The sequence below is a fragment of the Desmodus rotundus genome, chromosome 4 (assembly GCF_022682495.2).
Source record: "Desmodus rotundus isolate HL8 chromosome 4, HLdesRot8A.1, whole genome shotgun sequence".
Taxonomy (NCBI): Eukaryota; Metazoa; Chordata; class Mammalia; order Chiroptera; family Phyllostomidae; genus Desmodus; species Desmodus rotundus.
The window spans coordinates 175287102-175302425 of NC_071390.1; the positions used below are offsets into that span (position 1 = coordinate 175287102).

The following is a 15324-nucleotide window of genomic DNA, read 5'->3' on the forward strand; positions in this document are numbered from 1 at the left end:
CTTTTTTGCATTCTTTTTTCTTTTTGTTCTGATTGGTTGTGTTTTGCTTCCTTATGTTCCAAATCATTTGAGTATTGGCTTCATCCACTCTACTGTTGTTTCCTTCTAAATTGTTCTTTATTTCAATTAGTGTATCCTTCATTTCTGACTTGATCTTTTTTATGCTGTTGAGGTCCTCACTAAGTTACTTGAGCATCCTTATAGCCAGTGCTTTGAACTCTGCATCTGATAGATTGCTTATATCCATTTTGGTTAGTTCTTTTTCTGGAGTTTGGATCTGTTCTTTCTTTTGGGCCATGTTTCTTTCTTTCCTCATTTGGCAGCCTCCCTGTGTTTTTTTTCTATGTATTAGGTACAGCTGCTATAACTCCGTGTCTTTGTAGTGTGGCCCGTAGGGTCCAGTGGCACAGCCTCCCCTGTCAGTCAAGCTGGGTACTTGAGGTGTGTCCTTCGTGTGGGCTGAGTACACCCTCCTCTTGTAGATGAACATTGATTGGTGTTGGCGGGTCAATGGGAGGTATTTTCCAGGCCAGTCAGCTGTAAGGACTGGCTGTGACCACTGACCACCAACCTCCACCCTCTCTGGAGGATCAACTGTGCAGGGGCAGGCTGCTGGTTCTCCGATGTGGTCTGTAGCTGTCCACTGGATGTGCAGGCTCTTGGGTTGTGCAGGTCAAGGTCAGCCTCCACCTGCATTTTGCCCAGGGCCACCCTGCCTGAATGATAAAGCAGTTTGAGATGGCTACTACTTGTGCTGGGCTTGGAGATTTTCAGGCTAAGCCAATCTGAATCTAGGCTGGCTGCTGCTAGTGCTGGGCCAGGGGCCACTTAGCAAGAAATACAGAGACTGGGGGCTCCATGAGGCCAAGTGTTGCTTGTTTGAGAGGATTTAGGCAGTTGTGAAGACTGAGTCTAGAGCAGGTATTCACAAGGAAAAGCCACTTTTAACTGCTTGGGTGGGCCTGTAATTTGGGTGGGATGGAGCCTCAGGGATCTCCAAGGTGGGGCAAACAATGTGAGCCAGGTTGAAGGAGTCTCAGATGTGGCACCCATCTGCTGGCCCTCTGGATCTGTTGGGGGAGGGTTCAAAAAAAGGACAATGGCCTCTGCGCACCCTTCTGTCTGGGAAAAAGCTGCACTTGCCTTGATGCCAGATACTTCAGTTTCTTCCTGTATGCCACTGGTGCCTTTCAGTCTTCACCCCCCTGCTGGAGCCCAGAGGGAATGCGTCTGAGTAAGTCTGTGTGTTGGTTCTTTAAGAGGAATTGCTTGGGACTCCAGAAGTTTCTTCCGGCAAGTCAATCCCTGTTGGTTTTTGCAGCTAGGAGTTATGGAGACTTCCCTTCCTGGCACTGGAATCCTAAGCTGGGGGGCCTGGTGTGGTGTTGGTACTCCTTGGTCCTCAGATACTCCCAAATTTGTATCCACCATATGTGGAAGTGGGACCAGCCCGTTCCATGTCTCCACGCCTCCTACCATTCTGGGTGGATGTGGTTTTTTTAATTTCATAGATGTCAGACTTCCATTCAACTTGATTTCTGACGGTTCTGAGTGATGGTTGTGCTTGGAGGCGAGCCATATTTACCTATGCCACCATCTTGACTGGAAATTCAAATAATTCTGTGTTGGAAATTATCTCAATGCGTTTGGGAAGACAGAAATAGATGTCTAAGAGGCATCAATGTGTGGTTGCCTCTCACGTGCCCCCAACTGGGGATCTAGCCCACAACCAAGGCATGTGCCCTAACTGGGAATTGAACTGGTGACTTTTTGGTTCACAGGCCTGCACTCAATCCACTGAGCCAACTAGCCAGGGCCAGTGATCTAATTTTCTAGGCAAACAATCCAACACTCAGAGAAACTAAGTGATTTGGTTGCTGGTGTAGTCCATAAAAGAGCATGGGACAAAGGAAAAGAGAGACAAAGACATGCAAAGATTCTGGAGTCGACTGCCTGGGTATGAAACCAGATGTTCAATTTTTGGCAAGTTAGTTAACCTCTCTACTTCAATTTCCTGTTTCATAAGGTTTTGAGGATTGGGTAATTAAATAAATGATGTGCAGAAAAAAAAAGAGCATGGTACCGGAAGATCGTAACAGTAGTAGCTAGAGCCAGCTTGGGAGCTTTATTGTTAAGTCCAGGAGTTTTTGTGAGCCAGTTGTTGATTATATTTATGATTAAAAATTATATATAAACTCATAAATCATATTAAAATGTGCTCAAAATGCACCTTACTAATTATTTTGCTACATATTTTTTGTTATGTATTCTGTGGTGATTATTTATTTTTATTTTTTAATTTTTAAATTTTTATTTATTTATTTATTTATTTAGGAGAAGGGGGAAGGGAAAGAGAAAGAGAGGGAGAGAAACATCAATGTGTGGTTGCCCCTTGCACGCCCGCAGTTGGGGAACTGGCCTGCAACCCAGGCATGTGCCCTGACTGGGAATCAAACCAGTGACCCTTTGGTTCGCAGGCCTACGCTCAATCCACTGAGCTACACCAGCAAGGGCCGATTCTTTACTTTTAGTATATCTGTGTGGTAGAGATATTATACAGTGGTGTCCTACCCAGCTCTGTGTTAAGAAATGACTTTGATAGCTTGGAGATGGCCACAAGGCAGTGTTTACACTACAGAAGTTGGCAAATGCTACAAATGTCACTCTTCCCACCCCTACCCCTGCCATCCCCCGAATCAGTTGATTAATATTTACCAGGATATCTCTGTCCATGACTTCTGTGTTGTATATTTGTCTCTTTACGTGTTTGGCTTTGCTTTGAGACTGTGAGGTCTTTGAAGTTTGGAATTTATATCCTTAGCACCCAGCACAATCCAGGCATATAGTTTGTGGAATGAATGAGTGAACTTTATGTTCATTCAGTCTTTGATTCAAACTCTGGCTCAATTATTTAAGTAGCTGTGTGACCTTGGTTATTTTAACCTCTGTTTATTAGTAAAATAAGGATAATAACACCGGCTTTGCATGCTTGTGAGGATTAATGAAAAGATCTGGATATCTGTCTGGTACATGATAGGTGCAAAAATGCAGTCAGTATCTATGATTACAACCTAAGGAGGAGACATGAATGCTATTAGGATCCAGACATATATTGTATGCAGTGCTTTGTATTAAGTGTTTGACCACAAACTGGATGAGAATCAAGAATGTGGCACTGTTATTTTTGTGTGTGTACTTACTTCTCCTTCCCACAGAAAATAATGGGATATATTAAAAGGAATATGATATATAAGAGGCAGGAAGCAGTCCCTCTGTTATATTTGGCTTTGTTCATGCTCTTATTACAGTATCATGTCCAGTTTTACATTGCTCATTTTAAAGAGGATGTCAAAAAACTGTATGGAGAGTGTCCTGGGAAGAACTAACAACTATGATTAAAGGGATAGAAAATAGGTCCTTTGAGGCAAGTTTAAGGAATTGAGTTTGTTTATTCTGGAAAGGAGACGGTAAAGGAGTTTCTTAGCTGTCTTCAAGTACATGAAGGGTTATTATAAGGAGGATACTCGCACGTTGTTCTCCAAATGCACAGAGGACCAAAAGAGGAAATGGGCTTATTTCATTTAAAGAAAATTGTGTTAAAACACTGAAATGGACTATCAAGGGATGTCATGGAATGTCCATTTTTGAAAATACTTAAAAAGAGCAGCAACAGATGGTTATTTATTGGAAGGTTTAAATGTTTGACCTCATGAAAGAGACAGACAGGATTGTAGACCTTGCGACTTTTTCTTCCTCTGTGATGCGATTTTCTTACATTTATTGTAACTTAACAAGCATATCCCAGATATTTTATTGGGAGACCATTTATAATTTGATAAAATTATTACTTAGTTTGCATTGCTGGATTTGGGTTTATGTTGAACGAAAACATTCAGTATTATCTGTTTGCTAGTAACTGAATTGAAGTTAGTTTGTATATAAAACAGTCTGCATTTGTGTTTTTATGCTATTCTAGGCATATCTGAAGCATTACTTAAGAGTATTTAGTACTAATATTTTTTCAAGTAGTGCATTACAAATGTCCTGTAACTCCTTTGTGACAGGGAATCCTCTTGGTATATGATATTACAAATTATCAAAGCTTCGAGAATTTAGAAGACTGGTATACTGTGGTGAAGAAAGTAAGTGAGGAATCAGAAACTCAGCCACTGATTGCTTTGGTGGGCAATAAAAGTAAGTTATTAATGCTTATTTATATTTAGAGAAGTTTACTTGCCTATTCTATTGTTTTTCTTTCTAAAAAATGTGATGTTTGGAAACAAAAATAGATAGTTTTCCTGTAGTAAGCTAATTGCTTGAGGAGAAAATTCCTGAGGATACGTCTTTTCAATAACGGTTTTGATGATTGCTCTATCATAACTGCTCTGCTCCTTTGGCCAATTCCTGTTAAGGTAAGTTCTGTTCTGACAGTGTGTGTTTTGGCTTCCTGAGGTCGAAGGAAGCAGTGTGGACTATTAAGAAAAGCAACACAGCTGCAGATTTTATGATGCTGCGCTGCAGCTTCAGCTCTGCCCCAGAGACTTTGGGAGATACGTTTCATTAATGATCCCCTGTTCTAGGGAAGGGTGCAGTGCCTCTGTGGAAGTTTGTATGCATTGTTTCTTCCCGTCTCTCGTAAAGTTCGTCTTCTGCATTTTTGAGGTTCTGACATATAGATAATTTTTTCTCTTTCTTTTTTTTTTAGAAAGTGTGTCATAATAGAGCAAGTGTAGTGCTTGGTAAAAATGATGTATAAGTAATTTTTGAGATCTGTCTTTTGGGCAGTAATATACAGCATATAAAAATTAAAAGACTGAATGCAGTACAAGACTGTTACTTGGTGCATCATCTTGCAATGCAGTTACTTGGAAAAGAAGTACTTAATAAGGATTTTCAAATATAGAAAACATGATATGACTTAATCTTTTACAGCTATTTGAGGACAGAAAAAGAAAATTAATTCAAATTATACCATGGAGGACTTAGGTCAGGAATTGTTTCCTGACTACAAATGTCGTTTAATCAATACCCAAGAATATCACGAAGAGAATTATCTTCTCCAAAGGCCTTTTAGAGTATAGTGTGGTGTTTTTGTTTTTTTTTTTGTCTGTAATTGTTTAGGAAATAGTGCTTCCTGAAGGACTAAACCAAGATTTCTTTATTATGTGGTTTTGCACACTTAAATGTGCATTTAATAGACCCAAGCCTTATTTTTAAACCATTACAAAACAGGTATGAATATCATTTCTCTGAAGAGTTAAAAATATAAATTTTATATTGTTTTTAGAAAACAGTATTACATATCACAAGATGGATGGCTTGAGTAAAAGATACAGGTTTTTTAAAGCATTAATTTAATTTTACTCATCTATTTTATAAATAATTCTAAGTGAGTGAATCAGATTCTTTTCAATTCATTGAAATCCCCCTTTATAGATCATGAATCTGATGAGCTTAGGTTCTATTTCTAGAACCTAAGTTCTGAAGGAAAAGTCCTGAAGGAACTTTTCATTTTAGGAGATCATTTCTTGGTCATTATGCCACCAAAGCATTAGCTTATTTTATGGTTAAATTTGTGCTTTATTTGAGGTTTCCCATCACCTTTTGGGAAATTACAGAGTAGGGAAGGGATGGAGGTTGGGATTTGTTTTCATTTCCTCGAGGATACAACGTAACTACCATCTGGAGTAATGGCGCAGTGGCGCATAATTATATACATTGTGTGTTTATGCTGTCCCGTGAGGGGTCCGGCGTCGGTCACTGTCAAAAACAGGATATCACAGTCGATGGGCTATTAGGTTGTGCTGGTTATGCCATTTCTGTGTAAAAAAATGTATATAAGTTATATGAGTTTATGCAAAAAGTATCGTAGTGTTATGTTTGACTTTTAATAGCATCAAATCAAGAGTTTTCTTCCCTTTTGGCTTGGCTCTAACCTCTTTCTTGTATTTATAATACTCTCTTTCAGAATGTAATCATATAATAGAGTATGCAGTCACACAGAATGTTAAATATGTAAAATGAAGAGATTATAGATGAGCATTTCCCTGAATATTATTTACTGTATAATCTGTCACTGGCCCAATTTCATCTGATCATATAATGAAAGAGATTATAATTTATGTTTCTAAGTTGATACTATATTAATATGATAGTATACATTCATTTTCTTTTTGGGGGATAAATTTATATTAAAAAGCAAAGACTTTACCTACTGGTTAAAGGCAAAGAGAAAGAAGCATAATGGAAAGACATCTGAAACTGGGTTATTACACTAATTGTCTATACAACTCATCTTCTGCCTAACTGTGCATTTTAAAATTCATCATTGTGTCCTATTCTTTGCTTCTTTAACGTACAGCATGTGCTGAACAGAAATGGGTGTAGGCTGTGAATGTATTGGCAGCCGTAGCCAGCTTTTAGCCAGTGTAGTAGAATAGAAAATGTCCACACAAAGTGCGTGCACATCTGTGAGTTTGTCCCGTAGTAAGAGCTCATAATTAGTTATAAAGTCATTTTCTTTTTATTAAAATCTAGTAAACTCAGAAATTTGGGCTGAGGATTGAGGATAGTCTTATGTAAGGGTGAATCATGGGTTTATTTTTGTAAAGAATTGAGTTTCATTATATTTAAGTGTAAAGAGTAACTAGAATAGGTTAATGAAGTAGCCAGCAGAGAAAGGGACTTGCTTTAATGACAAAGACAGAATTGGTAATTAGCAAATTATTTCAGTATATGATACTTAAAAGTATATGATGCTTAAAGCACATTTCTTGAATTTATTTTATTTGATATTCTGCTCTGAGAAGCTGTAAGAGATTTGTTAGTGTTCTTTCTTTGTACTAATTAAGAATTTAAATGAAGTATTGAGTGTGACTTTGAATTTAGATGGGCTTTGTTCACAAGCCCAGTTCTTTCACTTTACAGCACTGTGACATCAGACAAGCTGCTTTATAGCTCTAAGCCTCCCTTTCCTCATTTGGAAATAAGGGTAATAGTTGCTGTTTGATAAAGTTGTTTTATTTATTTTTATTTTTTAAATTATTTGTTGTTCAATTACAATTGTCTGCATTTTCTCCCAACCCTTCTCCCCCACCCCAGCCAAACCCACCTCCCTCCCTTCCTTGCACCCTTCCCCTTGGTTTTGTCCATGTGTCCTTTATAGTAGTTCCTGAAAACCCTTCTCCCCACTGTCTCTTCCCCCCTCCCCTCTGGTTATTGTTAGATTGTTCTTAACTTCAATGTCTATGGTTGTATTTTGTTTGCTTTTTTCTTCTGTTGGTTATATTCCAGGTAAAGGTGAGATCATATGGTATTTGTCCCCCACTGCCTGACTTATTTCACTTAGCATACTGCTCTCCAGTTCCGTAATGCTCATCCATGCTGTGGCAAAGGCTATGAGCTCCTTCTTTCTCTCTGCTGAGTAGAATTCCATTGTGTAAATGTACCATAGTTTTTTGATCCACTCATTTGCTGAGGGGCACTTAGGTTGCTTCTAGTACTTGGCTATTGTAAATTGTGCTGCTATGAACATTGGGGTGCCTAGGTTCTTTTGGATTGGTGTTTCAGGGCTCTTAGGGTATAATCCCAGCAGTGGAATTGCTGGGTCAAAAAGCAGTTCCATCTTTAGTTTTCTGAGGAAATTCCATACTGTTTTCCACAGTGGCCTCACCAGTCTGCATTCCCACCAACAGTGCACTAGGGTTCCCTTTTCTCCGCATCCTCTCCAACATTTGTTTGTGGATTTGTTTATGTTGGCCACTCTGACTGGTGTGAGATGGTACCTCAGTGTGGTTTTAATTTGCATCTCTCTAATGGCTAGTGATGCTGATCATCTTTTCATATGTCTCTGGGCCCTCTGTATGTCTTCCTTGGAGAAGTGTCTGTTCAAGTCCTTTGCCCATTTTTTAAATGGATTATTTGTTTTCCTGGAGTGGAGTCGTGTGAGTTCTTTATATATTTTGGAGATCAGACCTTTGTCTGAGGTATCATTGGCCAATATGTTTTCCCATAATGTTGGTTCTCTTTTCATTTTAATGCTGTTTTCTTTAGCCATGCAAAGCTTTTTATTTTATTTTAATTTTTTAAATTTTATTTATTTATTTTTAGAGGGAGGGGAGGGGAGGGAGAAAGAGAAGGAGAGAAACATCAATGTATGGTTGCCTCTCACATGGCCCCCACTGGGGACCTGACCCGCAACCCAGGCATGTGCCCTGACTGGGAATTGAACTGGTGACCTCTTGGTTCTCAGCCCGTACTTAGTCCACTGAGCTACAGCAGCCAGGGCAAAGCTTTTTATTTTGATGAGGTCCCATTTGTTTATTCTTTCCTTTATGTCCCTTGCTTTAGGGGACATGTCTGTGAGGATGTTGTTGCGTGGAATGTCTGAGATTTTCCTGCCAATGTTTTCCTCTAGGACTTTTATGGTGTTACGACTTATATTTAAGTCTTTTATCCACCTTGAATTTACTTTTGTGTATTGTGTGAGCTGGTGATCAAGTTTCATTTTTTTGCATGTAGCTGTCCAGGTCTCCCAACACCATTTGTTGAAGAGGCTATTTTTGCTCCATTTTATGCTCCTGCTTCCTTTGTCAAATATTAATTGACCATAGAGACTTGGGTTTATTTCTGGGCTCTCTGTTCTGTTCCGTTGGTCTATGTGCCTGTTTTTGTGCCAGTACCAGTCTGTTTTGATTACAGTGGCCTTGTAATACAATTTGATATCAGGTATTATAATCCCTTCTGCTTTGTTTTTCTTTCTCAAAATTTCTGCAGCTATTCAAAGTCATTTGTGGTTCCATATAAATTTCTGAACTGTTTGTTCTATTTCTGTGAAATATGACATTGGTACTTTAATAGGGATTGCACTGAATCTATAAATCGCTTTGGGTACTATGACCATTTTGATGTTAATTCTTCCAATCTGTGAGCATGGTACATGCTTCCATTTGTTTGTGTCTTCCTTAATATCTTTCTTCAGTGTTGTAAGGTTTTCTGAGTACAGGTCTTTTACCTCCTTGGTTAGGTTTATTCCTAGGTACTTTATTTTTCTTGTTGCTATATCAAATGGGATTTTTTTCCTGATTTCTGTTTCTGATGTTGATAAAGTTGTTTTAAAAAAATTAAATGAGATAATACATGAAAAGCACTTAGCATGTGGTCTGATCCAATGTAAATGCTCAATAATAGTTATTATTATCTTAATCATAGTAGCCTTTAAAAAAAATCCTTCCTGAGGATATGTTTATTGTTTTTCCAGAGAGAGGGAGAGAGAGGGGGAAGGTCAGAGAGAAAGGGAGAGAGAAACATCCATCGATTGCCTCCTGTAAGTGCCTGACTGGGGATTGAACCCACAACCTTTTGGTGTATGGGATGATGCTCCAACCAACCAAGCCACCTGGCCAGGGCAATCATAGTAGCCTTTTAAAAGTACTGACTGTAGCCTCGATTTGAATGATCACAAATTATAAGTCAGTAGAGCTGAAATAGAAGTTTTATAAAAGTGGCTTTGTTTTTGTTCCAGATTAATAATTCTCAGACCATGTGCTGGGTAGGGCAATTCATTTAGCAAACATTCTTGTGTGCCAGTTACGTGTATTCGCAGCTAGCCATTGTGGATTTGCACAAAGGCTGAGTCAGAGAGTGTTTAAGGAATGATTGTACCTGCTAATCTAGGTCTTAATTTTGATCTTTTTCTCTACTGTATTGAAGTTTTCCAAAACTTTGTCCTTTTTTGCTGTTTGGTTATTGAGATTAATAAATACAGTATATCCAAATCTTCATAGAACACCCTACTTTTCCTTAATAAGTAAAAGTAAATTCCTGGTAGGTAAATTTCAAAATGAGAAAGGGGTAAGTCATTTACTTATTTCATGCATTTTGTGGGAAGTTCTGTTGAAGTTTGATGATGTCTACAGCCCCATGTAGAATAAGATGTCTGACAAGCTACAGAGCCAGACAAATAAGCACCAGGAAACACTTAACAGTGTATTACCATATAGGGTAACTTCTGCAATTCAGGGAGCCAAAGCCACCAGGCCTAATACTCAGTTTCCTGGCCTTAAAGATCTTGTTCTCCCAGCATTGGGACACTCCCTTGATCAGAGCCTGCACTGAAGAAAGAGCCTAGGGATTTTCAACTCATGTCCACTTTGGGGCTTAATACAGGTGGACCTTGGCCGTGGCCTAACATAGCACCATCACCTCTCATGTGAACTACTGTAGCAGCCCCATTACTGTTCTTCCTGCTCCTAGCTTTGCTCTTACACTATCCAGTTCCCAGTGGAAAACCATAATATATGACTTTTCAGCTTAAACCCTCTAATGCTTTCTCATCACACTTAGAATGAAATCCAAACTCCGTATTCAAGTTTGTCAAGCACTAGGTGATCTCAAACTTCATCTACTACATGCTCCCTTGTCCACTATATGCGTAAGGCACATTTGTCTTTTTTCAGTTCCTAAAACATTCCAAGTTAATTTGTACCTAAGGGTTTTCTCTGCTTCAAAGGCTTTTCCTCCTGGTCTTTGTTTGGCTGGCTCTATTTGATCATTTGAATCTCATCTTACATGTCCTCTCCTTGGAGTTGCCTTCCTCACCCACTCAATCTAGAGGAGCCATCTAGTCTCTTTCTGGCAGGACCTTCTGTTTCTGTTATCTGCATATTCTCATTTCCACCTGATACTGTTTCTTGTTTGTTTCTTGTCTTTTTTTCCCCACTGAAATCTAAGCTCCATGAAAGCTGAGGACCTCATCACTTAGTGCCTGAATGAATGAATGAATGAATAAAAAAGACTTTTCATGAAGACTGTTGAAATTAGAAGTGTTTATGGCCTGGGATGAGTTATTCAGGGTAAACGGTTTTCTTAATGAGAAAAAATACATACGTAGATACAGGAAATCTGTTAGGTGGCCTTCAGGGCCAAGGGGCCTATTGGATTTCATCATGGTTGCTAACATCACAGGAAGTTTCTGAGGAAATACAGCAAAGTTGAACTGTACTGGATCATGTTTGAGATAAAATGTCATAGATTTTATGCCATGAATTTAGAGTAAGTGAATATAAGAGAATTAAATATTTTGCTTTCCCCCCCCTAACATGTGACTTTTAAATAATGGTAGAAACCTATACTTCTTACTTTTTAAAATATTTTTTAATTTTTGTGTTTAATTTCAAAAATCACAATCTGTACTGAAGTACAATTTTAATTTTTTTCCCAGTGTTTCAGGAAAAGTTCAAATTGAAATGAAATGAACGTGCAGGAGTATTAATTTTTTTAATGAGTAATTTTAAATTTAATCCATGTTTTATAATCACGTGCATTTTTAATTTGTCACTTTGTTATTTTTTATCTTTAAGCTGTTATGTTTTCTCACTATCTGATCCATCAGCTAGTTTCTTCCATGTCTAGCTAACATTCTCAGTTGGATAGATTGTAAACAGAAATTAACAGGGGTTGCATAGGAGCTGCCCTCTTCCTGATTTATAGGTTCTTAGTCAGTGGAGGGGTGGTGGCTATCCGTAACTTGAATTGGAGGTAGGAATTATCATGCTCCAGGACAGAGTGGATGGATGAGTGATTTCTACTCTTAAAGATATTAACCAGATCCTTTCCCAAATAAAGACTAATAACTCAGATTTTTAAACAATCTTCATGACAGATGAGGGCGTAGAGAAGAGTGCATCAACACTAATTAACAATGTTGAGTGTATATTCTTCTTAACAGTGATTGATTGTTCCTGGAGTACTGTCTCTGCCCAGGAAGTGATGTTTTACACTGCCAGGTTCAAAGGTTACATTTTAATGTACCCTGTGAGTTGTATTCTCTGAACTCAGTGGAAATGTATTAGTAAAACAAGTAAATTTCAAGTCGGAAATTTTACTGATACTCTCAGTAAAATTATCAAAAAGCTTTTAGAAGACTATTCTGTATTCTTTGTAATAGAGGAGTATAAGAGGTGGTTATATGTCCATTTTGAAAAACTTCATGGGATTTTACATGAAAGTACTTGACTATATTGTGACTCTTTTGAGTCTTCAAAAATTCTTATTTTATGTGGAGAGTAGAAATGTGAATCTGTAAAGTAGGTAACATTTACTTGGATTTCTATTTTGAAGGATTCATATTAGCTCCTACAAAACTTATCATCTACGATAATTATAACAGTGAATGAGTGAGTCATATTTGTCAGTTTGCTTAAGAGAGTTTATAATTTATAAGGTATAAACAAAAACTTTTGAGGATTTGAAAGGTTAATTTTGTTCTAAATCACTGGTGGCAAACACAAGGCCTGCAGCCCGAATCCAGCCCTCCACCTTGTTTTATCTGGCCCAGCACCTTGTTTCTACCTGGCAGCAGTGCCCCTAGTTAAGGAGTAGTTACATTTATGCAGTCCTCAAATTACATTCGGCTCTTTGAAGGCAACCTCGAGGCTGACGTGGCCCCCGGTGAAAATGAGTTTGACACCTCTGTTCTAAATTAAACCATTCTGTCCCCTTGTCTGTTTGTTATAATACTTTGGTTCTTTTTTCCTGGGAATAATATCCCAAAATATAGTTTTCAAGTGTCTTTTTCAGGTGGACCTAATATTTTGGTTTTAATTGCTTTTTTATTTTTTATTTTTTTTACTTTTTCCTGTCTTTACATGTAAATTTGGCAAATAGAGCTATGATTATTTCCTCACTGGAAGAAGCTGATAGCATCTTATTCTCATACTAATAGCATCAGTATTCTGTGTACTGAGAGAATATTTTAATATTTACACTCAAAGCTGTTCTCTTGCATGACACTTCACACTCCTGCTGTACTGTCAGAGCATTTTGATAGTATTCCAAGTTCAGGTGAGTTGTTTTCTCAAGTTAAATGCATAAGCTTGCATTCAATCTGGTATTGTGACTGCTAGATATTGGGGAAGAAAGTGTTAGATGAATACTTTTTCAAAATACTAATTAAAAATGATTTTTCACCTGACTGTTGTTGCAGTGATGTTACTATGCAACTGCATAGTTACTTTTTGTAGAAAGTCTACTTCAGATCATTTTGACAGTGTTACAATTTACTTAGTGTGAGAAGTATTAAGGTTTTTGTGGTTTTGTTTGTATTGTTTTGGGGAATTGCATGTTTGGGTCATAATAATCTGTCTATATAATTTCTGTTCATATTCTTCTTGTCATGTTAGAGAAAGTTTATTAAATGTTGAAACGAGCATAATCCACCTTACTTTTGTTTCTTTTATATGAATCTCTGATTATAAATTTTAGAAAAATTACTTTAAAAAAAGAAAAATTACTTTTTAAATGTTAAATTAATATTAAAATATTAAAAGAACAAAGCTATAAAATATTTCTTTTTGAAAAGGAGACTTGAAATTTTTATTAATATAACCTAAGCCCTTTTGAAAATTATATTTGCCGTGACTATGGAACAAACCCAGTACAGGTTAAAGGAACGCTAGAGTGGGGATCAAAAAACTTCAGCATTTGTTCTGGTGCCATTACGTCATCTAATGTCATGACCTTGGGCAACTTAACTTACTCAGTTAGGGTAATCCTTAGGTATAAATTGAAGGTACTTATTAGGTATAATACATACCCCCATTCCTGAAATATAATGACTCAAACTATGTTTAGTCGGTCTGCTTAATTGAACATACTTATTGCCACATAGTTTAAAGAGAGTTTAATTTTAACTTTATGTTAGTTTAAACCCTGCCTTATCTTTGCAGAGATGATTTCTAGGGCTCATTTTATTATTTATTTGTTAGATTATTAAAAGTCCCTTTTTATATACGTGGATAGGTGTATATATGTAACAATAGCAATGATAATAAATCTAGCTAAGATTTATTGAATTTTTACTGTTTGCCAGGCACAACCTAGAAATATGGCCAACTTTGGAAAGTTTTGGGGGGCCTCTAAAGATAGCATTTTAACTTAAAATTGTTCTTGTGCTTAGAATTTAATTTTTATTTTCTGTGACATTATTTTCTAAAATTTTATTTCATGTCTAGTTTTTGCAGTATAAATAAATGGATTCAGTAGGTATTTTCTTTATTTGCTATCTCATGTCTTTATCCATTTACTTGTTTAACAAACAGCCCTTGAACACTTACATGTCTAGGGTTAGGGATACAGAAATGGACAGACAGAAGTCCCTGGTCTCATCTTGCCATGTTCCTAGTAGAGGAAGATAAGTGATAAATACGTAGAATATATACCATGTTAAATGGTGAAAGGTGTTGTGTAATGGATAAAGCAGGAAAGGGAGAAAAAAGAAGTCTTGGAGGAGAGTGTTAAGATTTTAAACATGGTAGTCAGGGAAAGCCTAAGGAGATGACATTTGAACAAAGACATAAAGGAGGACAGAGAGTGCCGAATAGTTATCTGTCAGAAGAGTTATCCCAGAAGAAAAGAGGCTCCAAAGGCCTTGAGGTAGTACTTTGGGGTTTTTTCCCCACCAGGAACTCTGAGGAGGCGCATGTGTGTGGCTGTGTGTGTAGCTATGTGTAAGGAATAGTGAGTGAAAGAATCGTAGAGGTGAAGTTAGATACTGTATTAAGAGGGATGGTGGCCCTAGGAAGATGATGGATCAGGAACAGCTTCATAGGCCTTTGTAAGGACTTTGACTTTTACTCTGTATGAGATGGAAAGCCACTGAGGACATTGATCAGAGTGCAGTGGTTTAACTTGAAAGGGTCACTGCAGTTCTTGTTTTGAGAGTTTACTGTAGTAGGTAATCCAGGTGAGAAATAACAGTGGCATGGAGCAGGGTGATAGCAGTCTAGAGAGTGAGAAGTGTTTGGCTGCTGGATATATTTTGAAGGTAGGGGTGATGGATTTTATTTTTAAGATTTTTTATTTATTTACTTTTAGAGAGGAGGAAGAGAAGAAGAAATGGAGTGAAACATCAGTGTGTGAGAGATACATGATTGATTGCCTCTTGCACGCCCTCAAACTAGGGGCCTGGCCTGCAACCCAGGCATGTGCCCTGACTGGGAATCGAATTGTCAGCCTTTCCATTCACAGTCAGTCCACTGAGTCACTGTAGCCAGGGCTGGAATTTCTTATAGAATGGTTGTGGAGTAGAGGAGAGAAGATAAAGCCAAGATTTTTTGCTTAAGCATCTTGAATGTTGAAGTTCAATTTACTGAGATGAAGAAGAATATGGGAGAACAACTTTTGGGTGAAGATTAAAAGTTTGATTTTGGAGATGTTAAGTTTGAAGTACTTAGCATCTATGTGGAGATGTTTAGTAGGCAATCGGATATTTGAGTCTAGAGTTCAGGGGCAAGATGAGGTCTAGAGATAAAAGTCTAGGAGTCA

At 37.7% G+C, this 15324-nt stretch overlaps 1 protein-coding gene across 3 annotated transcripts in view; it reads left to right on the forward strand.

Annotated features, from left to right (window-relative positions):
* RAB28 (RAB28, member RAS oncogene family) overlaps positions 1–15324 on the forward strand; it is an 81623-nt gene that overhangs the window by 16709 nt on the left and 49590 nt on the right. For all 3 annotated transcript variants that reach the window (XM_024573779.3, XM_045182976.2, XM_045182977.2), the window contains exon 4: positions 4065–4194. In XM_024573779.3, coding sequence (XP_024429547.1) covers positions 4065–4194 — 130 coding nt within the window. The remainder of the gene's footprint in view (positions 1–4064; positions 4195–15324) is intronic.